This window comes from Exophiala spinifera, assembly GCF_000836115.1.
Source record: "Exophiala spinifera strain CBS 89968 unplaced genomic scaffold supercont1.3, whole genome shotgun sequence".
NCBI classification, from domain to species: Eukaryota; Fungi; Ascomycota; class Eurotiomycetes; order Chaetothyriales; family Herpotrichiellaceae; genus Exophiala; species Exophiala spinifera.
Window position 1 is genome coordinate 55,649 of NW_015622515.1, and position 25,269 is coordinate 80,917.

A 25,269-nucleotide genomic window follows, 5' to 3' on the forward strand; every position below is an offset into this window, starting at 1 on the left:
CGAGCCGGTCTTGGACGGGAGCTGTCGGCGTAAGCTGACTTGATCGTGGCCAGAGCTTTTCTTGACATATCGATTCTTCGTTCGAGTTGAGCTACACATCCCGTGCGACGTCTGGGCTGACTGTGATGTACAGCAGAGGTTGCTTGGGGGTTGCAAATTGCCCCCTTGTGCAGAGAGAGTTACAGTTACTTCGCGGCTGGCTGGTGGGTGCAGATTGCAGAAATTGAAGATTGAGACTTTGACCGCTTGCCGATCCTATAGTTTGCGGAGGGAGGTAGGGGTTTTTGATAGACTACAAACGTTGGTCACCCCTACGCATATATCGCCGTCGGCGATGAGAGGCTCGTTTGACTTCACGCATCATGCAGCTTCGGTGCAGAACTGAAAGACGAGGACGCCCAGCCGAACACTCAGCCGGGGATTGGCGCGTGCTCCGAGAACACGAAGAATTGGTTTTGATGCAAATTGGTGAGAACCACTGTGCTGGTAAATACTTGCTGAGAGGAGGATGCATACCGCAGATAGGTTCTTCAGGCCAGACAAGTGAACGATCAGATGAAAGTTGACAAAACTGGCGAAGAGGCGCAAAGATAATGGCACAGCTACTGGCAGCCTTTGTGTCATGGGTTTGTCGCTTAGGAGCACACTTCTCCTGCATGGAGTGGGCGTCGTGAGTACAGATCTAGCAAAGGAGCCATGTTCCGGCGAGCGGCATAAGGCGTGACATTTATACTAAATAGCTAGCTATTGGCACATTTAGGGTAAGGCGAGGGGAGAACAGGCGGCTTAAATCACGCTGCTATAGCTGAAGCTACCAGTAAAGTGGCCTGAGAAAGTATTATGAGTTGAAGATTTGGGTCGAGTAGAATAGCTCTAGTGTGGACTTGAGTGCTTTTACTTATACACTTACGCGCCATTGCAGGGACAAGTTGGTATATCCATCATACATTCAATTAGAGCTTCGAGCTCTTTAGCTGACGCGACCTCTAAACGTGAAGTGCAAGGCTCTTCAGGTATGAACGCTTCCCCCGGGACATTGAAGCCCAATTTGGCATTTTTCCTGATCGGCTTTAGACGATTACTGTATATGATACAGCCGAGATCAAGGGGAAAACATCAGGGCAATTCCCATTGTGGCATTGTGGATCTATCTAACTGACCAGAAGTCACCCACAAGTCCGTGCGCATGTAGTACTTGTTGTATATCTTTCGAGTTTCTCTTCCTCCAAGGTTGCGCGACATAGTCCCCGTACCATGCGCTCGCAAAGCGCCATAGTTGCTCCATGGGAAGCACAGACCCTTTCGGATAATCATGACGTTCACACCAGCTATCGGCATCTTCCTCGCTGTGAAATGGTTGAAACGATGAACAAGCATGAATTACATTGCTCCACCACTGACTGATTGGGGTCGACAGGTGAAAGACTAGGTCCTTCTCCAAGACCTTGTGGTCACGTACATGAACTATGCACTGCTCATCCTCGCCTCCGTAGCGCGTGAATATGTCCGCGTCGGAATCAAGTGCTGCCGCTATGCCAAGTGCACAATACAGACACGTTGCCCAGTACCCGCGGGCGCCAATCTGCACCCAACAAGAAGACGGATACAGAGCGAAGGGATGGACGACCCAAGGTTCGATCTTGTGCGGATGTAGGAGGAGAGAGTGAGTGGCGTGTAAATTGAGTAAAGCTTTTTCGATTTCTTCTGTCGAACAATGAAGTAGAAATGCCAGCTGGCTGTTGTTTGGCGCAAACCCATTTCTGGCGATCTGTTGTGTAAGAGTCCCGCGAACGAGTTCGTCAAATTCTGTCACGGTGCTAGACATGGTCGTACTCGCGATTGTTGTGGTATTGACGTTGTGCGCATTCAGCAAGAAGAGATGCTGGGCGGGTGATCATCAGTGCCGGAAGATGACGAGAATCAGCAGCACGTTTTGTGCTGAGAGACGTGAACCAGATGGTCCAAGGAAGGTTCGATTACTCGACAAATACCGAAGACTGACGTAGAAAGACCTAGAGTGCGACCTGTATTGTAGACTCGATTACTCATCAATCAAGTGAGCACTGGAAAGCACCTTCAGGTAGGCTCACTGCTTGTGGTGTTGATTGGTGCAGTGTTGTGCGATGAGACTCAGAGCTTGTTCCACCGCGCGGAAGGCCATTAGTCATCATCAAAACTTTTGTGAAGATGATCACCAGGTCTTCAAGCTGCATGATAGAGAAAGCCACACCCTACTGCACATTGACGGGTACGCCAAGGACCTTAGAGAAGCTTGTAACCACGTGCAGGTAGGGACGAAGGTAGAGCACCCAGCTACCGTGGAACCTAGTGCAACCTTACATCCTAGCCGTCCTCACGCTCCTGTGCAGGCTGCCGTAGCAAGAGTCGATGGGCGAGGTCCTCTACCGGATTAGGAAGCAGCAAAGGATATTCAAACGATTCAAACGGGAGTTACCATCATCTAGGGCTTCCTCTATTGGATTGGTCGCCGTGCCCCTCTGTTACCGCCATTCTCAGTGGTAATGGAAGTAATGGACGTCATATGTATATCGGTGTATACGTGCTATAATTGTTGGATCTACAGCTCTCTTCTGTACCTGTCTCTCTTTATCGCAGCTTCTCCAATCATATTGCTCTCGGATCAAACTGTTGCGCAGCCATACGGGCATATCTCGGAGCGCTCATGATTCGAAGTTTCTTTCCCCAGAATATCATCGGTAGAAGGAGCAGATTGGTAGCAAGAGCCAAGAAACCGAAACTGAGAATGGTTTTCTGATAGCCGAGCGAGTCTATCCAGAAAGCGCACGTAAAGGTGATGAGTGTTGACATTCCGTTTCGCACAAAAGCCAAGCTAGTAAGGATGTCTCCAAGAATCTGACCGAAGAGATATATCATAGAAAAAGCTTCAAAGAGATGTTTGTCAGAACGTACCTCGGAGTATGAATCTAACAGATACGTCAAGACGTTATCTGAAATGGCCACCAATGAGAATGCAAAAATGGCAACACCGATGTTTGGTATGATCCAATGCATGCCCTAGGACTGGGTGTCAGCTCCGGCCGGTAAGATAAGGATAGTGTCCACTTTCACACAATGGTCCTGACTCACATTGGTCGCAGTGTAGCCATAGAGGAAGATCCCCCCAGGGCCTAGAATCATCGGGAAGAGTGACATGTAGAGTCTCATTTCTGGCTCGTAGATGCCTCCATTCCGTTTGGCCAAGTATACAATTGACCAATCGCTCAACGGACCTCCATACACAGCACCAATAAGTGATCCTGTGAAACCTGCCAAGTATAGAAGGCCTACCGCAGACGCAGAAAAGCTGTAGGGAGGTAAGTTGAAAATCGCTGTCTCGGTCACTAAGATGAGCGAAAGCCAGGCCAGAAGTCCAGAATAGATTATAGAAATCAAAAACACGGATGGAATAGTGAACAAGACGATGAAAGGCTGATAACCGTGGCGAAGGAAGGTCGATAGAGAACCAGGCGTGGTTGTGAATAGTGCCATTCGTTGCCGGTATGTTTTCATTGGCTTGGTGTAATCGATGACAGATGTTCGAGTTGCGACGCTGGTAACCGTGTTATCCTTCGCATCTTCCAGTGGCTCTTGAATTTGGCTAGGGTTGGGGGTGCTGCTCTGGCCTGTCAAAGCGGGAACGAACTTGGTTTCTTCATAGAAGAAGACAATCGAGATGAAGCTGATGGCTATACCGATTGTACACCAGTAGTACAACCACCTCCAGCCTTGGCCATCAACCATGTACCCCGAAGCTACTGGGCCGAGATATGCCTGGCGAGTTGTTAGCTCAGCTGCCAGTCCTCAAGTGAAAGGTTGGAGGCAGCCTACCCCAGCCGAGGTCATGATGAGATAAATGCCGTTGAAGGTGCCTCGTTCGTGCACGAAGAAGATATCGGCGACCTAATCAGAGCAGAACTCATGGATTAGCCTCAGCTCAACTCAGGGCCTGAATTGGTCAATACCAAAGGTGTGTTGTGATTGTCTTACCGTCATTTGCACCAAAGCTTCACTGACCGCACCTGCCAGACCAGAAAAGAGGTTGGCAAGTACCAAGGATACCACACCGTTCACTTGGGACATCCAGATGGTACACGCCAGAGTAACTGTGACACTGAAGATGTAGACAACTCGGCGGCCATACTTCAGCGCAAATGGTATGAATAGAACACATCCCATGGCCAATCCGGCAAGATTGGCCCCGTAGATGTTATTCAGGTCGTTGAAAGTAGTATTCCATAATTCAACCCAGATGCCCCAGCAGACCCCTCCAACATCCAAACTGCACTAAATGTCAATTTAATATTCTGTATGTTTTCGTTTCGGACCTTAACCTACATGACAAATATCATAAAGGTATACCAAGAGATGATGCCGAAATTGATATATTTGCGCGCCTTAGACCAATTCTGTGTGTGCCAACGGCAGTCAGCTCAGAGTCGTGCGATGCGAGGTCGGAGATATACTGACCAATGGGTCATCTGGATCGTCAGAAGGTGTTGGAATAAACACCAAATGGCCATCGCCGTGTCCAGTATTGCGCGAACCTTTCCAGTGGATGGGTCAGCAACTGACTGGGCGCAAGGACAACTGGCATTGAACGACGCAGCAACATACCATCCTCCAGTATTTTGGTTCCCGGTGGGAAGGTCACAGTGATGTTTGAGGGAGGTACAGCAGCCTCGGCATCCGAGTTGTTCATCATCTCGACTATCGGCCAGGGGTGTAAGGAATCGAGGGCGGCGACCACGTAAAAGCCAGCGATGAAGTGCACGCTTGGACTCCGTCCTCATCCATGGGTTGCGAAGATTGTTATACTTCTTTCGAGGATGTGCATTCTCAACGGTGAGTATGGCTAGCTTCAGGAGCGACATTATAGCATCGTGAGCTGTTATCTCACCGAGTTCCCCAGTCTCTCAGTTTCGGGTCTAGTTCAAGATCCAGCTTTGATTCCACGGGTACTTCTGCCCAGTTTGGTCTAGCCTACTAGCTGGTGGCGGCGCGGCTTTTGGCCATGTGCCACGCTCGGCAAGTAACATGTGGATCAAGCAAGCATCTCAACCACATGGCAGACGGCAACGGTGGGACTGTCCCCCTGCGTACCGATACGCTTATCCGTCCATACTGTGTTTCCTGCGGCTTTCTCAACCACTCACTAACCTTGCTCTTCTACGCATCAGGCAGTACTTCCCGTGCTTGTTGACCCTTTTGATATTTTTCTCCACGGGATGGAAACGTTATCTTGACAGCTTTGTATGCTCTGCCGAGACACAGAAGTCAACAGAATTTGACTCAGTACCTTTGGTCAAGGGAGGATACCACCACGTGTATGATGTGGATACTCATTAGCAAAAACCTGAAGAACTGCCATGTGGGTTATGAGCACCGTACCTAGTTCAGAAACATTACCAAAATTGACCCGGTAGGCGTAAGAGATGAGTTTTCCCAGATTTGGATATAAATCCTCCCTGGAGTAAGGTGTCTCTCTGTCTTGAATTGTTTGACATCAACACGCATCATTTGTATTTCCATCGCGAGTATTACAACCCTTGAACACCAACAACATCAACCATGGAGAGCCAAGATAGACGCCCTCCCACGGGAATCAAAGTCGTCATTGTTGGCGCTGGCTTTGCGGGCCTCTGCGCAGCTATTGAGTGTGACAGAAAAGGGCATTCGGTTACGCTGCTTGAAAAGGTGAAAGAGATGAAGCCTCTTGGAGATCTAATTTCCTTTGGGTCCAACACTGGACCAGTGTTCGAACGCTGGGGTAACGTCATGGAAACCCTGGAACCTCTACTGTACAAGAGCCCCGGGATCAACTACTTTGAATGGAACGGACCCTATGTGACGAGACAGAATTGGCACGCTGAGAAAAATTGGGGAAGAAGTATTAGTGGTCATCGGGGAGAGATACACCTTGTCGTCTTACGGTATGCGCTTGCACGTGGAATCGACATCCGCTTTGGCCAGAATGTGACCGGCTACTTCGAGACGGAAGATGCTGCCGGTGTGGTTTCAAATGAGGTGCGCATCACTGGAGATATCGTGCTCGCGGCCGAATGTGTCAAAAGCCCAGGAAGAAAGATTGTCCTTGGCTTCGATGATCCCCCAAAGCCTTCAGGTTATGCAGTTTATCGTGCATGGTACGACTCGCAACGCTTAGCTGATAACGATTTAACTAAGCACTTGGTGATCAATGGAGACACTCATTCCGGCTGGGTAAGAGATGACCTCCTGGTTGTGGCTGCTACCTACTCGGGGAGCACGTTTCGAGGGCCCTAACTAACTCAATAACAGATTGGTAGGGACTGCCACTTTTTAGCAACATCTTTAAAGAACGGAAAGGACTTCAGCTGGGTCATGACTCACAAAGACAACGCGAATATTGACGAAGACTGGCAATTTCCAGGCAAAGTCGAGGATGTGCTGGACGAGTTATCAGGCTGGGATCCAGTTGTCCATGCTCTGGTGAAAGCAACCCCCCCGGATTGTCTGGTCGACTACAAGCTTGTATTTCGCGACCCGCTACCGACATTTGTTTCCAAGCGTGGACGTATTGCGCTCATCGGGGATGCTGCGCACCCATTTCTTCCAACATCAATCCAGGGTGCAAGCCAGGCCATCGAAGACGGTGTTACGATTGCAGTCTGCCTGGAAAAGGCCGGCAGGGACAGCGTTGTGGAAGCTCTGAGAACGTACGAGGCAATCCGTTATGAGCGAGTGCATCGCATCCAGATGACGGGAGTAACCACGAGAGAGCAGTGGCACAAAGCTGACTGGGATGCCATACGCAAGAATCCAGAGTCACTACATATCAAGCGCGAAGCTTGGATGCTAAACTTTGACTGCGAGGCGCACGCTTACGATGTCTATGATGCCACGGCCGCAAAGCTTCAGCAAGCTACCTCAGTCTCAGCCACGGAAGACGTGAAAGACTTTTCCGATTTCGAGATTTCTGCGACCCCGATTGCTACACAAAAGCCGGTTGAGGTGCAGTAGTGATCATTTCATCAGGTCTACGTACATAGAGCATTCGCGAGAAAGGTTGTATTTCAGAATTTTATTCTGCGATCTGGGGTGACGATGAGATATTGAAGATACATGCGTGGACCAAGTTGCTCTTCTTGCTGTCTCATCTTCATATTCTATGCGTTCTTGTTTGATAATAAATAGCTGTAGATTCCGCAAGTTCTCTTTATGGTTCAGCATATCTTGGCCTCTCAAATTCTGCATGATCTTCAGATTCTTACAAATAAATCCATTGTGAGATGTGATGTTTCTGTCATTGGCTTAGGTGATCCCCCTCTTCCTGAAGCTCCAACACACATCATATGCAATCCAAAACCCTACTTCCGCTATCTAGGCGCCTGACTCATTCTTCATCTCCCACTCAAACTCACCCACAGCCAAAGCGTAGTCATGGTTGCGCACAATTTGTTTGCCGTCTTGATCCCACCAGCTCGCACTAATTCCTAGGAGCCTGACCTCTGCCCCGGTTGACTTGAGCGAAAATCGTAATGCCCACTCCCACGTTGAAAAGTGCTTGTCTCCAGAGATGGAGAGTGTCTTGATCGAGATGTCCTTCGATGAACCAAGGGCTCGAGCGAAAAAGTTCCTCACTTGCCCCTTATCTAAGTGCAGATCATTGCTGGCATAGTCGCAGAAGTCGATTGAGTCGGACATATAATTCATGAGACCGTCTACATCACAACTCTGGAATGCGCTGGCGAAACCCTGTTGTCTCTGTGCAATGTAATGGTTGGACTCTGAATGGATGGCTTTTCCCGAAGTCATGGCTGCAAGCCTAAGGTGGCGTTAATGTACTGACTTGAAATGTGATGAAGTTGAGGCTTGAGAGAAGGTGGCACGGCTAAGCAGAATGGATGGTCGGATCCTTTTGTTATGATGTGACTGTCAAGAACTGGAGGGCCTTGGTAGCACCTGAACTGAAAGGAACGCAGAGAGTGACACAGCAAGTGGCAGAGAGTGATTGATAATACGGGGTGTCCATGACTCCCACTTACTCAATGAATCTTTGAGAGTTATGGATCTTCTCTCCTGTTCGTAAATAACTGTCGGCATCTTGGATAGATACTCCACAGGATCTAGATAGGTTCGAAGGGGAAGTAGAACCCGTGAAGGGCACTGCATCGAAGACTTCCCGCCTTCTGTGCTCGCAGTCTGACTTGCCACACTGGACGGACGAGATTTGCGGCGGATTTTGATCCCCACCAACTTTAGCTGAGACAACACGGTACAGTCCTCCGCAGATTACCCATACTCTGTGATTGGCCCAGCCCTCCTCTTATCTCCCCTTTAGGGGAGGTTCTGACGCTGGGACCCAAGCTGTTAGGCCGCTGATAAGTGGTAGGGGTCTGTCGGCACTTTGCTGGTCGATAAGCTTACATTCTCTATCAAAGCTCCACGGTCGCTTGACGCCTGCAATAAATTCCACCTTCAAGGATCCAACCTCTCGACGCGGTTGAAACTACCAGTTCCACCCTGGTAACCACCTTCGACAACCATGGCGACTGCTTCCGTCACAACCCTCCCACCCAAATTCCGCCGCGTCTATGGAGGTCAGGACAATCGACTGGCTGGAACAATGCCGTTGTGGGGTTTCAGCGCTAACGGAAGCCAGGTTGTGATGGATGTCGGAGACGTCATATCCGTTGCGATAAAGCCGTTCCTAGCTGTGGTCAATGTGTGAAGAAGAAAGTGGATTGCCCTGGCTATGTAAGAGAGCTGACTTTTGTCGAAGGGCCATCAGTGAGGGCGAAGAGAAGGAAGCTAGTCTTCGAAACTTCGTCGAGCGCGGTCTTGGGGGACGATGTGACAGGTAGTATCACCGACAACTCAGCTATCGAAGCACCATATGAAAGCCGCACACACTTGGGTGAACTCGCTACATCCGTGTCTGCCCGTGGGAGCGACCAAAACGACGAAAGAGTAATGAAAAAACCAAATGACAGTGCCGATGAGCCATGATACACCTGGCCGGCTCCGACATTGTTCTCATTATCAACCATTCACAATGACCATTCCGAAAACTGCCGTCGGAAATTCTTTCTTGATAACTATTTCGACGAAATGAGCAGCCGCTCCTCCATCGTTGAGCCCTCAAGAAATCCATTCGGCGCGAATTTCAAGCAATACCTGTTCCGCAGCGATGCCCTGACCTCCGCCATCATGTCCATGTCAGCTGCGTATATGGAAAAAATGACATATGCCTGGCACTACCGCGCCGCAGCACTGAGCTTCATGCAAAGAGACCTTCGCCGGCAGTCTTATTCGGTGGAAATGCTTGCAGCTATGCTATTTCTCGGCGCCACAGAGGTAAGTCTCAAATGGCGAGATAGCTAGGCAGGTAATAGTCGCAGTTGTGGGGACACGTTCTGACACAGTGCCGCTCCTAGTGTTGGTTTGATGCAGCAAACTCGGGATCTCTCCATCTCCGGGCTGCCAGCAAGGTGATAATTCACATTGTGAAGTCGGGTACGAAAGTTCCAGTCTTCTTGACGAATTTCCTCTGCTGGTTCGGAACGCTGGCGAGCTACGTGTCTGATAATGACGGCCAAATTCTTTCCTCGTCCACTACATATGCGCTTTTGACAAGAGGGACGCCATGCTCAGCTCGAAAGCGCTCTTATACCGATATTGACCCTCTGGTGGGCAATTGGGGAAGTCTCATGCCTCTTGTTGCAAGAGTCGGCATCATCGTTAGGCAACTACGAAGAGGAGCCCATGAATCAGAACTTGAGAAGCTGATTGATCGTGTTGAAACAGGATTGCTTGAATGGGGTGGGCTCGACGAAACCTACTTGAGTGAGCAGAGCCTGTGCGGCGGGTCTTCGGCAAATGGTCTCACTGGCCATGACTACATTGCGGAGGCGTATCGTCTGTCTTCTCTTTTGGCACTGTACAGCTTCTGTCCTGGTTTACTGAGGAAGCGGGTCGCTATGCTCAGAGACGGCGAATCTACTTTTGACTTCTTATCGCGGCTGGCCAATTCTATTATCGTGCTGCTGCGACGGATTTCCGTCGAGAGCCCACTATGGCGGGTGTGTTCGCTCCCAATCCTCTCAGCAGGACAATTGATCACAAAACCTTCTGATCGGGACTTTCTGCGGTCGGTAACCAATATTTTGAAGGGGAAGATCCGAGTTCCAATAATTCTCAGCGTCCGAAAGCTTCTAGAAGATATATGGTGTCGGAGAGACGCTGGATCTGATGCATGGTGGATGGATATATTGGATGAGAGCGGAACTCCGGTCCTGATCAACTGAATACTGCACACATTTCTGGAGAATGGCACTGTTTCCATTTGATATATTGGATTGCCCGTGTCTATCGAAATACAGATAGTGCCCCTTCTAAGTCCAAGATCCACAGCTACAGGCAGTTTCGGCGGTCCTATACCTGACCATCTTGAGCAAAGTAGGTGATTGTTCCGTGGCTCGGTAAAGGCGACATGAGTTTGTTAACAAGTCAATCAGTTGGTGGTAGCCCTCTCGCGGGAAACCTTACCTTCTACCATTTCAACCAGATTGTATCCGGCAGTTATACAGCCATAGTATTTACTGTGATTTTCGGCCTGATGGGACGACATGCGATACACCTAAGTGATCCCAATGAACAAATCAAGTAAGGTCCACAATATATTTGCTCAGACTTTATAATACTAATAGAATCGCCTATAGAATAATGCGAGTCTATAACCTTATTCCCTTTTACCAAAATTTACCATTCATCATGATTTGTCTTCTAAACTCCTATATCTACCTCCAAGGATTTACTAAGATACTTCAAGGTGTGATATTATATATCTTTCTCATGCTATTTTTTGACTTTCTGGCTCCCAGTGATGGGGAAAAGGTGGAGTTCTTTTCTTCGCTTGAGATAAAGAGATAATGGCAGCCAAAGAAGAAGAGGAATGGTATTAGGTTCTTAATTATAAGCCTTATAGTAGCAGAAACTTAGAATCTAAAGGAATAACTAATCGATCGTTTGGTTCTAGCTAACATGATATTCTGTACTTTAGTATCTAGTCATTACCTAGATCATTGCTGTCTTCTATATAGTGACGCAGTCACTATATATTTACTGTCTTAATAGTGTTGACTATATATGAATACTCACTATAGTTAGCGAGGCAAGGAACCAACCCCAGGGACCCGGGAGACTAAGCCTTGTGACTATCAAAGTCCACAGCCTCGCCCAGACACCAACTGGTTAACCACAGCCTCACTCAGCCAGCTAAGTTAAGATCATGACTCACGAGTGAAGGCTATGACTCACGAGTAAAGGTTATGACTCACTCATTCATAGTTATCCTTGTATATAAGGATAACTATAAATGAGTGTTGTGAGTGAAGCTTGGAGGACTTCATCTCGAGGTGGGTTAAGCCCTCCTTAAATAGCTAACGAGTGACGAAGAAACCAAGCATTATGAGTCATATCCTTCGCTCGTGAGTCATAGCCTTCACTCGTGAGTCATGATCTTAACTTAGCTGGCTGAGTGAGGCTGTGGTTAACCAGTTGGAGTTCTGGGCGAGGCTGTGGACTTTGATAGTCACGAGGCTTAGTCTCCTGGGTCCCTGGGGTTGGTTCCTTGCCTCGCTAACTATAGTGAGGATTCACATATAGTCAACAGTCCTCTTGACAAATAGTATAGCGCCTTATTTGGCTTATATCTAGGTATATATTGTTCTAGCTTGACTTTATCCTCGATTCAAGACTAATCAAATCATATAGCTCTAAGCCATTATCTCGCTGTCGATATTAGTCGCTATTAGCGCCACCCTCTAATTCTACATGAATCTAGAGGAATATATTATGCAATGCTTAGTTCTAGGCGATGTTTGGGGGCCAAACGGGGTATATTAATGAGTGTGACCTTTCTTGCTAGGAGGGAGATATCTATCTCTTATATAGGCAAAAGGAGCGAACTTTCTCTCCTCGAGAGAGGGCTTTCTCGTCGTCGCACAGCGCGCCGCGTGGAGCCATTGGGCGACGTTCTAGACAGAGAGAAATCCTCTTTATAAAGACCGAGAATATAGTTATATATACCTAGAAACAGCGAAACGATAGTGTTGCAAAAGTTATAAAGAATATAAGGGCGTCGGCGTTCTGTAGAAGGCACTGCTAGACATGAGTATTTAACTTGTAAAGACGGTCTTTAATAGCGCCCGCAACTCAGCCTAATTCAACAGAATACATAACCAAGCACAGATCGCTACTTAAGCTAATGGCGTTTAAGCTGATTATGGGAGTAGTTCTCGCGAAGAAAGAAAGTATCTAGACAGCGAAAATACTTAAAGAACAACATTAACCAGCAAGCCAGATACTTTTCCTAATTCTTACAGAAACAAAAGTCCTTACGCCCTTCACCTCGATGATATATATCGATGTAATAGTGAGCCTCCTAATAATGATAATCTGTGTGTAGATAGTGTCACTATCCTTTCTAGTTCTCTATATATATCGCATAAAAGCTTACGAGATCTCAGACCTGGTGTCCACCCTCCAAGCCTAAGGATATCAGGCCTTCGAGTCCGCTGGCGACGAAGAAGCCTTTATATCTAACTTTGAGAAACGCTACCAAGGCGGCCAGTGGGGATTACATACTTAGGCTCGCTATTTAAATCCACTGTAGCTACTACGCAAAGTAATGTTAGTCTATATCATGATTTATAAGGCACGGGAAGTTCAGAGGGCTCATTTGACAAAGTAGGCAAAAGAAGAAGAAAGGGCACGGTTTAAGAGAATGTCTAACAATGGCTATAAGAATTTATGATCAATATTGGAATTTCGGGGGAGTTACTGATCTCATGAACTACATTGAAGTTTGACCCATGTTCGGCAATTTTGAGTTAAGTAAGACATATATCAGAGGAGAAGAAGGCGACGCAAAACGAAATCATACATTAGGTTGGAGACCCTATATAGGTAGCTTGGGTATGTGCTCAAACAAAAGATACTGGCTTTGAGGTCCCTCCCGACCATTCTGTTACCTGGTTCTGTCATCCCCCCTATCAGAAGACTGAATTGAAACTCCCTGTCCCGACGATAGCAGGTGGCCTGAAGCCATCAAGCATAGGTAAGTGACATTGCAGACTCCTTTTCTCTCACCAGCTTGATCCGCCAGGCTTCTTTGCGACACCTATCTTACAGTTATTGGGGACGAGTGTGAGGATACAGACTGTGCACTCGACCATGCCTCTCATCAAATGAGTACGAATACAAGTCACCTACTCCAGATATACTCTTTACGTTTCATCGTCCTTCTTACTTTCGAGGAAGGTATAGTTGACTGAAGAACACGCTCGCAGTCAACAGTCCATTATGTGTACTTATATGTCGAATTCGAAATACTCGTGTTCGTGATTTGACCATGATAGCCAGGTTAGGTGGCCCTGGTGTGATTCACGTAGCTCCCTGAGTCACGTCCCAAAGCAAGTCGGGAGGACTGATCTCACAAGTCTGACATCTCGGTGTAATCAGTTGTTAGCAGATCGATGGATAGGGACTCAAGCAAGAAAGTTCGGGAACAGGGCTTGTCAGCACAAATAAGTGGTTCAGTAACATCTTTGAGTGTCCTAAAGCGAGTCCAGCCGAGCGGCAGAAGGTGGTGCAAAAGCAGAACTCTCGATTCCTCCTGCCTCATCCAAGCAGGACGAAACATAAGGGGCGTGTGGCAGCACAGCGAAGGTTGAGATGTGCGTGTTATTATTGATGCTGACGTTCGCGATATTGTCCATCTTCTAGTGTCTACCACGTGGCCCTGCTCGTGGTCTAGGTCGTTTCGCGTGAGAATGTCGCCCGCTGAGCCGTTGCACGGCACCTGAACACCTGGCTAGTCCACGTGCTGATATCAGCTAGATTGCTTAGCACGTTTAAAGCTTACGCCCATTTTTGAGTCAGTGAGCCGAGACTGGTGGAGCGTCGTTTGCGGCCGTTAAACTGTGCAGGGTTAAGAATTAGAGACTATCAGCATGCACGAATGATTGAGCTGTGGAGGATGTAAGGGGTTGAGAAGAGGCTTGATAATGCCGGGTCGGAAATAGTTCGACTGTCCGGGCGTCGGGGTGGTCAGGGGACTATTGCAGAGAACCGTGGACTTCTCAATGGTGACGCGAAGTATTCAACTTGGGCCGTAAATTGGACAATCGGGTAAGTTGTGAGGACTCACACAGAGACAGTGCTTGTGGGAGGCGGAAGATTGCGAGTTCACAAGTGAACGATTTCGCGTACAATAGTTGCGTGGATACAATATATGTGCAGCTCTAGCGAAATGATCTCAGGATAAGCGAAAGCACCGGCTGCCGAGGTTGCGGAGCCGGAGATCACATTGGACACATGCCAGCCATGCTTCACTCGACATGAGCCGTCCCAGCCATGTTGGTAACGGCTAGCATACAAATAGACAGCTACGGAGTGAGGTCGATGGGATTTGAACGCTGGGAATGAGCCATGCTGCAGACCTCACCACTAATGGTGTATGTGCGGCTCTTATTCGATCCCTTGAGGTAAGCAGTGACAGTTGGCAGGCTGTACCCCGTACGGAGAACCGGGATGCCATTGTGGCTGAGGCTTCCCACCACCGATAATAATAAACATCTCCCATAGCGACGCTAGACATTTTACCGTGAGCTAGTTTCAGGTCTCTGGCCAACGACGACATGATTTTCGAATATAGTGTCGATCTATCGATAAATGGCAAATTGAAAGCCAGCACAGACTCAATAGTTAGAAAGATAGCGTACGCTTAATTGATAATGTGGCCAATAAGCAGACCTATATTTTGGGACCCACCAAATAAGCACGGCGCTAGTCGACGAGATGAGTCTAGACAATCTCGCCACCAAACATTTCTCACTTCGCTCTCGCGTTTCTTCCTGGTTCTTCTGCACGCCTGTCCATTGAGGCTGCAAAGCTGACCACCATGCCGCTTGTTGGTGGGCTGAGCCAGAAGAGCCGACACAAATACGGCAGAGCTTTTTTAAACGTGTTTGTTTCCCGGGTCCGCAGAACCGTTGGTGCTCTTGCAAATTGTTACACAACTGAAGGACACGCTTGATCACTTCGAGCTTTGAGCTTTTGAGTCGAGCTCGTCACGGTATCTCTTTAACTAGAGCTTCCATAGCGAGCAGACACCACTGTCGTTTTTTTGGTACCTCGCACGATTCGATCGCTACCGTGCTCTTCCGTGGCTGTCCGCGTCGTGCATCCGCTGGAGCCATGGCGCCTACTCATCACTACAACCTCGTCAACGACGACAGCGACGACACCAAAGCCGAGCTTGACAACAGCAGCCTACCCCCCAACACACCGTCGTGGAAACACGCGTTCTACCTGCTTCTTGCTGCGAGTGCAGGCCTGGGTGCAGCGTTTGGCGTAGTCCTTGCCTCGTCTCTACTCAAACCCAGCACTAGCATCGTGTCTGAGGGTAATGCCACTAGCATCGCGTCCGCGTGCAACGCCACCACCAACACTCCTCTGTCCGCAGACATCGTGGCACCGGCTCCCTTGACCCAGCAACTGTCCGTCCAGACGAATAAGACCGACCCGCTAGAGGGAGTAGTCCTTGACTGCGGATGGTCTCCCGAGGAAGCACGCGCAAAGGGCTGTGTTTACGACGTCATGATGCAGGACTGGGTTCCGGAGCCATGTTACGATGGGCTCTTGACCGAAAGATACCTCGCGAGAGGGAACTACACCTGGTATGCGGACATCGAAGGGACCGTCATGTCGGATGAAGAGATGCGCAAAGGCAATCACCGTGAGGCGTGGATGTCAGGAGATTATCACAAAGATCACTGTATCTTCTCCTGGGAAAAGCTCATCCGTGCCATGCGCAACAACAAGCCCATAAGCCAGGAATTGGTGTCCTACGATCACGTTCTGCACTGCCATCACCAGACGCTGGGTGAAGAGGGATCTATGAGAAAGCGAGACGGGGCTATCGGCGTCAGAGCGCCGACCAACTATGCCAAATGTGCCCTGTACAGTACCTGGAAAGCGGATTTCATACCAGACAAACATCCTTCGGACACGAAGTAAGCATCCGCCAACAAAGTTTCAACATCGGTAGACCAGGGAATCAATGGATATCCCTCGAATGGGGACAACTTCTACAGAGGGGTTCACCTGGCAGAGTCGATCCTGACAGAGTTTCATCACGATCACCCAAACACATTTGGCCCTTGGAAGTACCTGCTGCGGGGATGGTCTCAAGATCCCGACACCATCGGGTGAAAGGTTGACCCGGAAGAGCCAGCTACACATGCAAGCGCTATCCCGTCAACATGGACCCGAGCCTCGAAGCTGAATGGGACATGGCGGTGACCTCTCACCAATCCACTGGAGCTTTTGTGTTAAGAACCAGTCGAAAATGGACGGAGGATAGGTTTGGCGGCTGGAGTTTGGACATATAATCAAAGATGATATGTTACCGGGACACACAGCGGGAATATTCCGAAGAGAGCAATACTTGCTACGAAGTTATGATGGAGCTTGAGAAAAGTTAGTAGGTAATCTAAATTTAATTCTGTTGATAATAAATCCCCGGGACTTGGATACGCGTCTTTGCGCAACACTAGCACCTGAGATAGCATCTGTCCAGATTGCAGGATAGTATTATACCTGTCGAATTCAGACGTGCATGACCGATTCGATTGTGAATATTTCACCAGTCCATCTTGGATCTCCGGGATGATGGCAAGAACTCACTCATCCTGTTAGAGATTGCCACAACTTTTGATAAACATCCCATTATCTGATATCGGCAGCTGACTTTGCAAACGTTGTCTTCAGACATCCCAGTATGCCACGCATTCGAAATCTCAGCGTGCGGCAACACGCGCAAGGCGCCCACCGATCTTTCAAAGCGATGAACTCTGTCTGGACCACCATTGCCGCTGACTGTCGTCTCACGGTCTGTTCCGCCGTCTCCAAAGCCAAGCATCTCTGGATAAAAGGCGGCAACTTGGACCACCGACAAGTGAATCCAAAGCTCCTTGCTACCGCCAAAGACTAGGGTAATGGCGTGATCGCAACACCCAGACTCGGTCCGCAAGTCACCATGGGCTTCATTGTGTCAGCCCTCGGTAGACTGGTTGCCTAGTCATAAGTAAGCCTTGACGTGAGTTGATTCAGGCTTGGCTTTGAGGTTCCTCGGCCTGCACATATGGATCTTTGAGCTCCTTGGACGTCTCGAGGGCTCGGCTCGCCCGAACGCTGGCTCAGCGTACAAGCTCGCAAACATAGCCCGGCCCACGTCAAAGCGTAGACTAGCCAAGGAGGTCAACCTAGGTACAATTAGGCTTCGCTTTAGCACGGAGTGTCTCATCTGACGCCGAGTCATATTGATAAGTTCTGCCATCGTTCTGCGTTCGGCGGCGCTCTAGGTATTTAAAAGCTTGTGCTTACAGGACTTCCCTCAAGCATTCTTCCTAGTATTTTCGATCTCCGTTCTGACCAAGCTGGGAATTTCGTCCATAAGAGGCGTTTCCTTCGGCTCCCAACCTAACAGTTCTTTCGCTCTTATCGCTCTACTCCTGGCCGAGTAGTTTATTATAGGGCGAGCCAGTTCCACAAATCGATCTCTTTCCTCCATGGGGACGGTGGCAATGTTCTCTGACGCGAGTGCCTTCTGTTTGTATGCCTCTTTAGTGATCGCGACACATACCTCACCCCAAGAAAACTCGCCGTTCTCTGCAAGGTAATAACCCAACTCGTTCCAGGTAGCCTTTGACCCGTTTGACACGGCTTCATCCACCAGCTGCACATAGAGGCGAGAGAGATCGTAAACATGGACGTAACTCCAGAACGCTTTTCCATCTCCTAACTGCAAGCCATGCCCTGCGCGTAATATCAGTTGCGTCAGCTTGGGAATCTGGTCTGATCTCTGAGATACCGGGCCTCTTCCAAACCCATGAACGGAAGAAGGACACACTATGGCCGTCTTAACGCGATCATTCCCTGCTGAAAGAACACGTTTCTCCACTTTCCTATGGGGTGATCCCTCTGTGTAAACGGAATCAGTCAACGAAGCCGGACCTCCGGGGTTGTACTGTCAGTACGACACGCACATACCTGGAAGTGATCTCAGTTTCTCTATACCATTCAAGTCATCGAAGATCTCCACTGGGCTAGGGCGTCCCGTTTGGAGGGTAGGGTTGAGGAGGACATCCATACCACTGGTATGGATATAGTGGCCCCCATTCACCGAGAGGCCCTTCAATATGGCGTCGCAGGAAGCAACATGGTCGCTACTGACAGCGAAATGGAGTACGAGATTATGATTCTTCACTTCCTCTTCAATAGCTTTCTCGTTGTCTAGTGAAGAATAGAAGAAGTTCAAGTTGGGCCACTTCTGTCTGAATGCGGCTTCTTGCGTAGGGTCGCGGAGGAGACAAGTTGTATGTTCTTCCCAGTCTGGATGAGCGGCTAGGAGGGCATAGAGTGCGTCTCCGCCCACATATCCGCTCTGAGGCCACACGGATCAGACCTCGTTCAGAGAAGACGGCGGAGGAAGAAAGTACTTACTGCACCGGTGAAGAAGATACTGGGGGTCATCGTCTTCCTGGGTTACTATCTTCTGGAAAGTCTGTCGTGCAACACTCTCTACTTTGTTGTCAGGCTGGTAGGTGTAGATATGGCCTTCAGAGAAAGCCTGTCGTTCGGAAAGACTTCCATAACTGTTCGCAGCCTTGGAGTAGAGCTCGCCAATTTGTCATCTATCTAGATGAACATCCTCGAAGCCAAGTTTTTCACTGAGGGTGACGCTCGGGAAGGTATCTATTGCCCACATCGGCCGTGGCCCCTTCTGAAACATTTGGCTTCTAATAGGCCTGCAGAACACTCGGACTATGTCAACTGTTAAGGCAGAGTTTCGGCACGAGGGCCGATCCTGACAAATCAACCAAAGCTAGACAGCGGCCAAGTGCGCGGGCGGTACAGTCAACGTTGAAGGCTACTAGCCCGTCGTCTGAGCTGTGCAGATGCTATCCGCAGCATTTACCTGGGGAAAGCCAACCATGAACCCTAGGGAGAGAGTCAGCAACAACTTGATCTTGTCAGTTCTCTCCCCACAAAAGATATCGTGGCGGAGATTCCGAGGGATTCGAGTTGGTGTGGAAAGACAGCTAAACCAACTTGTGCCGCCCTTGCATCCAGGATGGGTCGAAGCAGCGCCTCTGGATTCCTAGCAGCCAGGAAATGACGGTGTTTACGGGTTCCAGAGGCATATAAAATGCAAGGCTATGAATTTGCTATCTAAGGCTAGGCTTTATCCAGGCCACCACCTTGTGTGATCAGACTCAACGGGGCAAGGCTATCTTGCTTTCCCGAGCATGCTGGTCGGATCGCTTCGAAGGATTGCTAAGATACCCATCAGGCTGCCGATTGACAAGGTGGTCATCCCGAACGGTCTTTATTAAGGCGAGTCCTTTTTCGATGTGAGACAACAATAGCTTCTTTCTCCCCTCTACATCTTAGGAAGCAACATATAGAATATGATCTTGAGCACATTGCACTCTTGTAAAGGGGTCTATATTGGTATCGCCAATGCTCACTTTACGACATTTACTTGAATTTGCTGTCACTGCCAGCACTTTCTTTACGGTATACTCCCAAACTAGTGAAACCAACTAATACGTTTTTTGAGAATCTCCATAAACCAACGTCAATATGGACGTCTCAGGGCCCAAGTCCGAGGTACAGCTATGAACCTCCGACCCTGAGGATGTCTTGCTGAAGCTGTGCCTTTTAGGCTAAGTGAGCCATAGAGGGGCTTAGTGGTGACATCGGCGATTCCATAAACTGTCAGCCAACCGAGAAACTAAGCATAACAGAGAGTGGTATTCTGGATTTCGTCGACTCCTCCAAGTCCAGGGCTCCCTCCAACTGGCTCCGACTCAGTCAGGGTCAAAGTCTGGACGACAGCCAGGCATTCATGAATACATCACGTCATTTGCCTTCGATAAGAGGTCAAAGCCATCTCTTTCTTTGTATTTGTCTACGTACAATGTCCCAAATGTAATCAGAGATGCAAACATGATTAGTATATTGGGCAGCTGAAGTAAGCAGCAAAGGTAGAGAGAGCATGGACCTCGGCAGGCCTAAACTCGCAACTTTGCCACTTTCCGACACCATGCAGAGGGCTTCAAACTCCTTATAAAGATATCAATCGACCCCAGCTCCCAAGGAGAGTTCGCTCGAGGTGTCTGGCTGTCCAGCTGTAACTTACCCTTCCGCAATTAGATTTCCCGGGATGTCTGACAAACTTATTCTCTTGACCGGCGGCACAGGCCATATAGGTTTTCGTACTCTGGTCGAGGCCCTATCGAAGGGTTACCATGTCAGAGCGGCAGTTCGATCGGAATCGAAGACGACGCAAATCCGAACGGCGAAATCTGTGCAACCTTTCCTTGAGCAGCTGGAATTCACCATCGTTCCGGACATCACGAAACCCGGCGCATTTGATGACGCCATGAGAAGCGTTAATTATGTAGTCCACCTGGCGTCTCCGCTAGGGCGGGCTACCGACGACTTCGAAACCAACATCATTCAACCGGCTGTCCAAGGAACGTTGAGCATACTACACTCGGCCCTCAAAGAACCCTCCGTCGAGCGTGTGGTCATCACAGCGTCGCTCGCGTCAGTCTCTCCGTCCACACCACGGCCTTTCACAGCAGACAACACCGAAGAAGATCCAGAGGGGCCATTTCCAGATCCTTTCACAGCCTATGTGGCCAGCAAAAAGCTCGCATTGAATCGGACCCGCCAATTTCTTGCCCAGGAAAAACCACATTTCAGTATCATAAACGTGATGCCAAGTTTTGTCATTGGTAAAAATGAACTTGCAACAACACCAGAAGCGGTCAACTCTGGCTCCAATTCAAGAGCTCTCGGTCCAATACTGGGAAATGCCAACGCCGTCGCCCTGCCCGGGGCCGTCTGTCATATTGACGACGTCTCTTTCGTGCACATAGCAGCCTTAGACCCGAAGGTTGACGGGAACCAGAACTTTGGAGTCAATTGGCGGAGCTCATCTTTCCAATGGGATGATGCTCTCGAAATAGTTCGGAAGCTTTTTCCCGAGGAGGTCAGCCGTGGAATATTCCCCCTAGGCGGTTCTCAGTCTACTGGTTTGGCGGAATTCGATGCGAGCAAAACAGAAGATATTCTTGGGATCAAGTTCAAGAATTTCGAAGAGCAGATTCTCAGTCTTGCTGGTCATTATGCTGAAGTCTCGGCAAGCGCTTGAGGTGTTTTTGCCATTGTCGAGAAGGTGGGCGAGTCTGGCAAACCTTTGACTTCCGATGTGATAAATTGAGGAGGTTCGAGGAGGTCTCATAAGGAATATAACCTTATTCAGGAAAGTCGTAAACATCAGTCCCATGCGTAAGGATCCCACTCCCCTATATTAGCCCGTTGCCCTTCGTCAAGGCCATCAATGGCTTCTACATCTGCATCTGAGATCTCCCACCCAAACAGATCCTTGTTCTCCTCAATCCTCTCTTCCTTGTCACTTTTTGGTATTACGACGATACCCTTCTGGAGTGCCCATCTGAGAACGACCTGCGCTGGGGTTCTTTGATATTTCTGGGCCACCGATGCGATCGTGGAATCCCCTAATCGTCTGCCCTGTGTTAAAGGAGAGTAGGCCACAACGACGATCCCCTTTTCTCGACAATACTTTACCAGTCTACGTTGCTGATTCCACGGATGTAATTCGATCTGGTTAACACACGGAGCGATATGCACGCCCTCTTCAACCATCAGTTGGTCGATGTGTTTAGGCGCCCAGTTCGACACGCCGATGTTCTTCACGAGACCTTGATCAAGGGCATCTTGGAGCCCCAGCCATGCTTCTTTTCGCTTCTCACGACCTGGACGAGGCGTGTGGAGGAGGTATAGATCGATCGATTTGAGACCGAGTTTGGACAAGGACTGTTTGACCCCCGCGACTGCGCCCTCACGAGTATATCCGTCTTCCCAGAGTTTAGAGGTTACAAACAACTCGGATGGTGAAATCCCGCTTTGGTGAATGGCTTCACCTGTTTCGGATTCATTGGCGTAGATCTGCGCCGTGTCCAGATGCTTGTAGCCGGTCTTTACGGCGTGGAGGGCAGATCGAGTGCATGTCGCACTAGCACAGGTGCCAAAGCCTAGCACTGGGATTTTTCCGGAGGGAAGAGGCAGCGTTGAAGTAGGGAGTAGTGTAGGCATAGTGATGAGCAATATTGACGATCATGGCGAGAAAGGTCAAGAAGAACAACGCACTAGAAAGACAAGTTCAGGCGCGTGGACTGATGACTCAAGTGAAGGGCACCGCGAAGTGAAGCTGGACATGGAGGGGTCTTATGCTCCGCCGGAAAGACTCCTCTGGTGTATACGGTCGATACTGTAGCAGTATAGCGCTATTATCGCCCACTGGCCCGAAGGTACGAGGATGTCGCCTGTATAGTTCTTATGCTTGAACTTCATTCGATACCGACGCAAGAGTAAGACTCGATGCTGAGGTAGAGCTGATTCCGCATCATTACAGCGTAGTACGTGGCACCTTCTCATCATGATGCCTGCAATGGCATCACTAAAGGATAAATTCCAGAAGCAAGAACAAAGCTGTTGACCACAGCATCCCCGACCGTTCGTCAGCTGCGATTAGAGCAGGTCTTGGCTGCTTCGGCGCTTCCGGCTTGATCGAGACTTTGAACATCGGTTTCCTCGATAGTTGCCGTCACAAGCAATTTGCTCTGGACACGTCGAGATTCTAGTGGCTGATCCCGAACGATGCTGGAAGCTGCAATACGGTACGATCTGATAGTACTAGCAATGGCTCTGCCGGCTTACTTAGAAGGCTACCGAAAGCTAGGTCATGACCAGCACATTTGACAGTTCAAAAAGCTCTCCTATCCTTCTGCTGTAATCCCTTTCGCTCTATTCTACCACAGTCCTCTAGACCTGGAACATCCGCTTGATGAAACTGGGTTTTTGCCCAGGCTCGGCCCAACTAGACCGTCTCCGCTCCATGTTCCTAGCGTCGTTTGCAGCAATAATATCCTCGCCTGTCTCCGCATGGTCCATCTTGGACTCGAGATGCGGAAAGAAGCGGTTGAAGAGCCAGTAGAAAACAGCAGATGAGACGAATGAGTACATGTAGCCGATGGCGAATCTGGAGTCACTTGTTAGGTGTGTTGACTGGGACACGGGGCGGTTGTTCAGCAGAACTTACAGTCGTTGTCCACCGAGAGAAACGCTAGTGGTTCCATGACCAGCGACAACAATGTTGTTGACGAAGCCTGGAAGCGGAGGAATACAGCCAATGAGGAATGCAGCAAGAGCACGCCAATTGGTGCCGAACTTTTGACTATAGCGATAGATTCCGTGGAATTGGTACATATCCATGACGGAGACGTTTTGACGGCGGACGATATAATAACTACATAATGTCAGTCGTCGCGTGCTCGTATAATAGGGGAGGGGAAATAAGGTCATTGTGGGGGAGAAAACGCACTCGCAGATCAAGATGCCGGTCATTGGGCCCAAGAAGATGGTATAACCACCAAGGAAGGCGAGGAATTTTGCTGCTGAAGCAAGAATTTTCCACTAACAACATAGTTAGCCAAAATCGGTCATTTGCTAGCCCTAGAGCGTCTTTGCCTACCGGAACAAAACCCCAGCTGCCAATGAAGGCCGCCAAAAGTTGGCCACGTCGGATGTTGATGTATCGCGGAGCGAAGGCCATGAGATCATTCGCAGCGCTGATGGAGTTGGCGGAAATATTTATACCAAGTGTGACAATGATGAGTCCAATGGCGGCAAAGGCGGCAGCCGCACGACCGCCATGAGATCCGGACTCCATCCATAGGTTGATGATATCGATAGGGTTCCAGAGCACCTCTCCATAAGCCGTCTCAGAAGCTGCTGCTGTGAAGATACCTAACAGTCCGACGACGGTGAAAATGGCCGGAATCACAATAACCTGCACATTTTGATCGCTTGGCTTCTTTGCATATCGTGAAAAATCGGCAATGTTCAATCCGAGCGTTGCATAGTTGCCCAGCACGCCGTTGAGATTGCTGAAGAAAGCCCAACCGAGTGCGGAGCCGTGCAAGAGGGTTGGTTGTGTGATGACGGAGCTGTGGCTAATTGTACCACCAGCTCGGCGGAGGGTGTCACCAAAGATGGCGAGGAAGCACATCGGTGCAATCACGGACTTGAACGCGAAGAAGTATTGCACCTAGAGAGTGTGAGCCGGCTAGGGAATAGGGAGGAAATCAAGAGCTTTTCCTACCTTGGTATAGGGAATGCACAAAAAGGGGAGTTGCAGTAAGAAATACAGCAGAAATCCAATCATGCCAGCGCTGGTGATGCCCTCATCCTCGGGGATATGATTTGGGATGTTTTTGAAGGAAGGCCAGATTGCTGTGAGGAGCACTGTCATACACTGTCCACCGGTTGTGGTCTGAACACTATAACACGTCATCAGTGTCGGTCGCTTAAGCCCGGGACGCCATCACAAAGAAGCGCTCATAGTTTGACTTACCCAAGCCAGACAATGGCGAGGACGCAACGAGACAAGACGACGAAGTAGCTGAAATAGTAGCCGAAAGGCATGCGTGCCAGGACTGGAAAAGGGGTGTGAAGCTACACCACGTCAGCTCAGCCCACGCTTCGTCGTGTATTGAAAGTACGATGACCTACCTTGGCACCCATGCGACCGTTGATCGTGATGACCATGCCCATGACCGCGTTACCGAGCACGCAAGCGCCGATGGCGAATTTCCAGTCCAGACCAACAGATATCATGGACGAAGCTGGGGATGGTTGTCAGCGACATTTACATCAAGCAATAATCGCAATAATTGATCGCACTCGGTGTCACTTACCAACCTCCCAATTACTAACTGCCCAGGCATCGGCCATCCAGTACGCGATATACGCGCCCCAGTTCCACGTCCGCTTGCTCGGCGGAATAGGATCAAAGTCGGCATTGGATGAGTTCTTGCTCGCGGCGAAAGAGCTGGGCTCCTGGCGCACTTCCCAGCTGAAGTGCGGGATGAATCGGCGCTTCACGGTGCCGGCGTCGGTCTCATACTCAATCGGCTGGTTAGAGGGTGATGGAGAGGATTTGTCCTCGTAGTTGACATACTTGTCGTCGGTGGCTGCCATAACTGTGTGGCGGATGTCTCGCTGGTTGTTAGAGTGTGACCAAGCGAACGGGAAATGCAGGGACAC

General features: G+C 49.4%; 10 protein-coding genes across 10 annotated transcripts; 5 read left to right on the forward strand and 5 right to left on the reverse strand.

Annotated features, from left to right (window-relative positions):
* Positions 1-2,625: 2,625 nt before the first annotated feature.
* PV08_03744 (uncharacterized protein) lies at positions 2,626-4,723 on the reverse strand (the record flags this gene model as incomplete). The annotated part of the gene is made up of 8 exons (XM_016378095.1): positions 2,626-2,874; positions 2,932-3,036; positions 3,109-3,792; positions 3,850-3,921; positions 4,009-4,300; positions 4,357-4,427; positions 4,489-4,565; positions 4,636-4,723. 8 exons carry the CDS (start codon positions 4,721-4,723, stop codon positions 2,626-2,628), a joined length of 1,638 nt encoding a protein of 545 aa, XP_016236772.1.
* Positions 4,724-5,589: 866 nt separating this feature from the next.
* On the forward strand, positions 5,590-7,020 carry PV08_03745 (uncharacterized protein; the record flags this gene model as incomplete). The annotated part of the gene is made up of 2 exons (XM_016378096.1): positions 5,590-6,240; positions 6,319-7,020. The coding sequence occupies 2 exons, from the start codon at positions 5,590-5,592 to the stop codon at positions 7,018-7,020; spliced, it is 1,353 nt and encodes a 450-aa protein (XP_016236773.1).
* Positions 7,021-7,380: 360 nt separating this feature from the next.
* PV08_03746 (uncharacterized protein) lies at positions 7,381-7,815 on the reverse strand (the record flags this gene model as incomplete). Its single annotated transcript, XM_016378097.1, has 1 exon — positions 7,381-7,815. One exon carries the CDS (start codon positions 7,813-7,815, stop codon positions 7,381-7,383), a length of 435 nt encoding a protein of 144 aa, XP_016236774.1.
* Positions 7,816-8,545: 730 nt separating this feature from the next.
* Positions 8,546-8,731, forward strand: PV08_03747 (uncharacterized protein; the record flags this gene model as incomplete). Its single annotated transcript, XM_016378098.1, has 1 exon — positions 8,546-8,731. One exon carries the CDS (start codon positions 8,546-8,548, stop codon positions 8,729-8,731), a length of 186 nt encoding a protein of 61 aa, XP_016236775.1.
* A 380-nt stretch (positions 8,732-9,111) lies between these two features.
* Positions 9,112-10,307, forward strand: PV08_03748 (uncharacterized protein; the record flags this gene model as incomplete). The annotated part of the gene is made up of 2 exons (XM_016378099.1): positions 9,112-9,357; positions 9,438-10,307. 2 exons carry the CDS (start codon positions 9,112-9,114, stop codon positions 10,305-10,307), a joined length of 1,116 nt encoding a protein of 371 aa, XP_016236776.1.
* A 4,954-nt stretch (positions 10,308-15,261) lies between these two features.
* On the forward strand, positions 15,262-16,083 carry PV08_03749 (uncharacterized protein; the record flags this gene model as incomplete). The annotated part of the gene is made up of 1 exon (XM_016378100.1): positions 15,262-16,083. One exon carries the CDS (start codon positions 15,262-15,264, stop codon positions 16,081-16,083), a length of 822 nt encoding a protein of 273 aa, XP_016236777.1.
* Positions 16,084-17,461: 1,378 nt separating this feature from the next.
* On the reverse strand, positions 17,462-18,600 carry PV08_03750 (uncharacterized protein; the record flags this gene model as incomplete). Its single annotated transcript, XM_016378101.1, has 3 exons — positions 17,462-18,048; positions 18,118-18,511; positions 18,571-18,600. 3 exons carry the CDS (start codon positions 18,598-18,600, stop codon positions 17,462-17,464), a joined length of 1,011 nt encoding a protein of 336 aa, XP_016236778.1.
* A 1,696-nt stretch (positions 18,601-20,296) lies between these two features.
* Positions 20,297-21,292, forward strand: PV08_03751 (uncharacterized protein; the record flags this gene model as incomplete). The annotated part of the gene is made up of 1 exon (XM_016378102.1): positions 20,297-21,292. One exon carries the CDS (start codon positions 20,297-20,299, stop codon positions 21,290-21,292), a length of 996 nt encoding a protein of 331 aa, XP_016236779.1.
* Positions 21,293-21,417: 125 nt separating this feature from the next.
* On the reverse strand, positions 21,418-22,257 carry PV08_03752 (uncharacterized protein; the record flags this gene model as incomplete). The annotated part of the gene is made up of 1 exon (XM_016378103.1): positions 21,418-22,257. The coding sequence occupies one exon, from the start codon at positions 22,255-22,257 to the stop codon at positions 21,418-21,420; it is 840 nt and encodes a 279-aa protein (XP_016236780.1).
* A 729-nt stretch (positions 22,258-22,986) lies between these two features.
* On the reverse strand, positions 22,987-25,203 carry PV08_03753 (uncharacterized protein; the record flags this gene model as incomplete). Its single annotated transcript, XM_016378104.1, has 8 exons — positions 22,987-23,203; positions 23,264-23,470; positions 23,546-23,637; positions 23,696-24,271; positions 24,326-24,503; positions 24,578-24,678; positions 24,736-24,848; positions 24,921-25,203. The coding sequence occupies 8 exons, from the start codon at positions 25,201-25,203 to the stop codon at positions 22,987-22,989; spliced, it is 1,767 nt and encodes a 588-aa protein (XP_016236781.1).
* Positions 25,204-25,269: the final 66 nt, after the last annotated feature.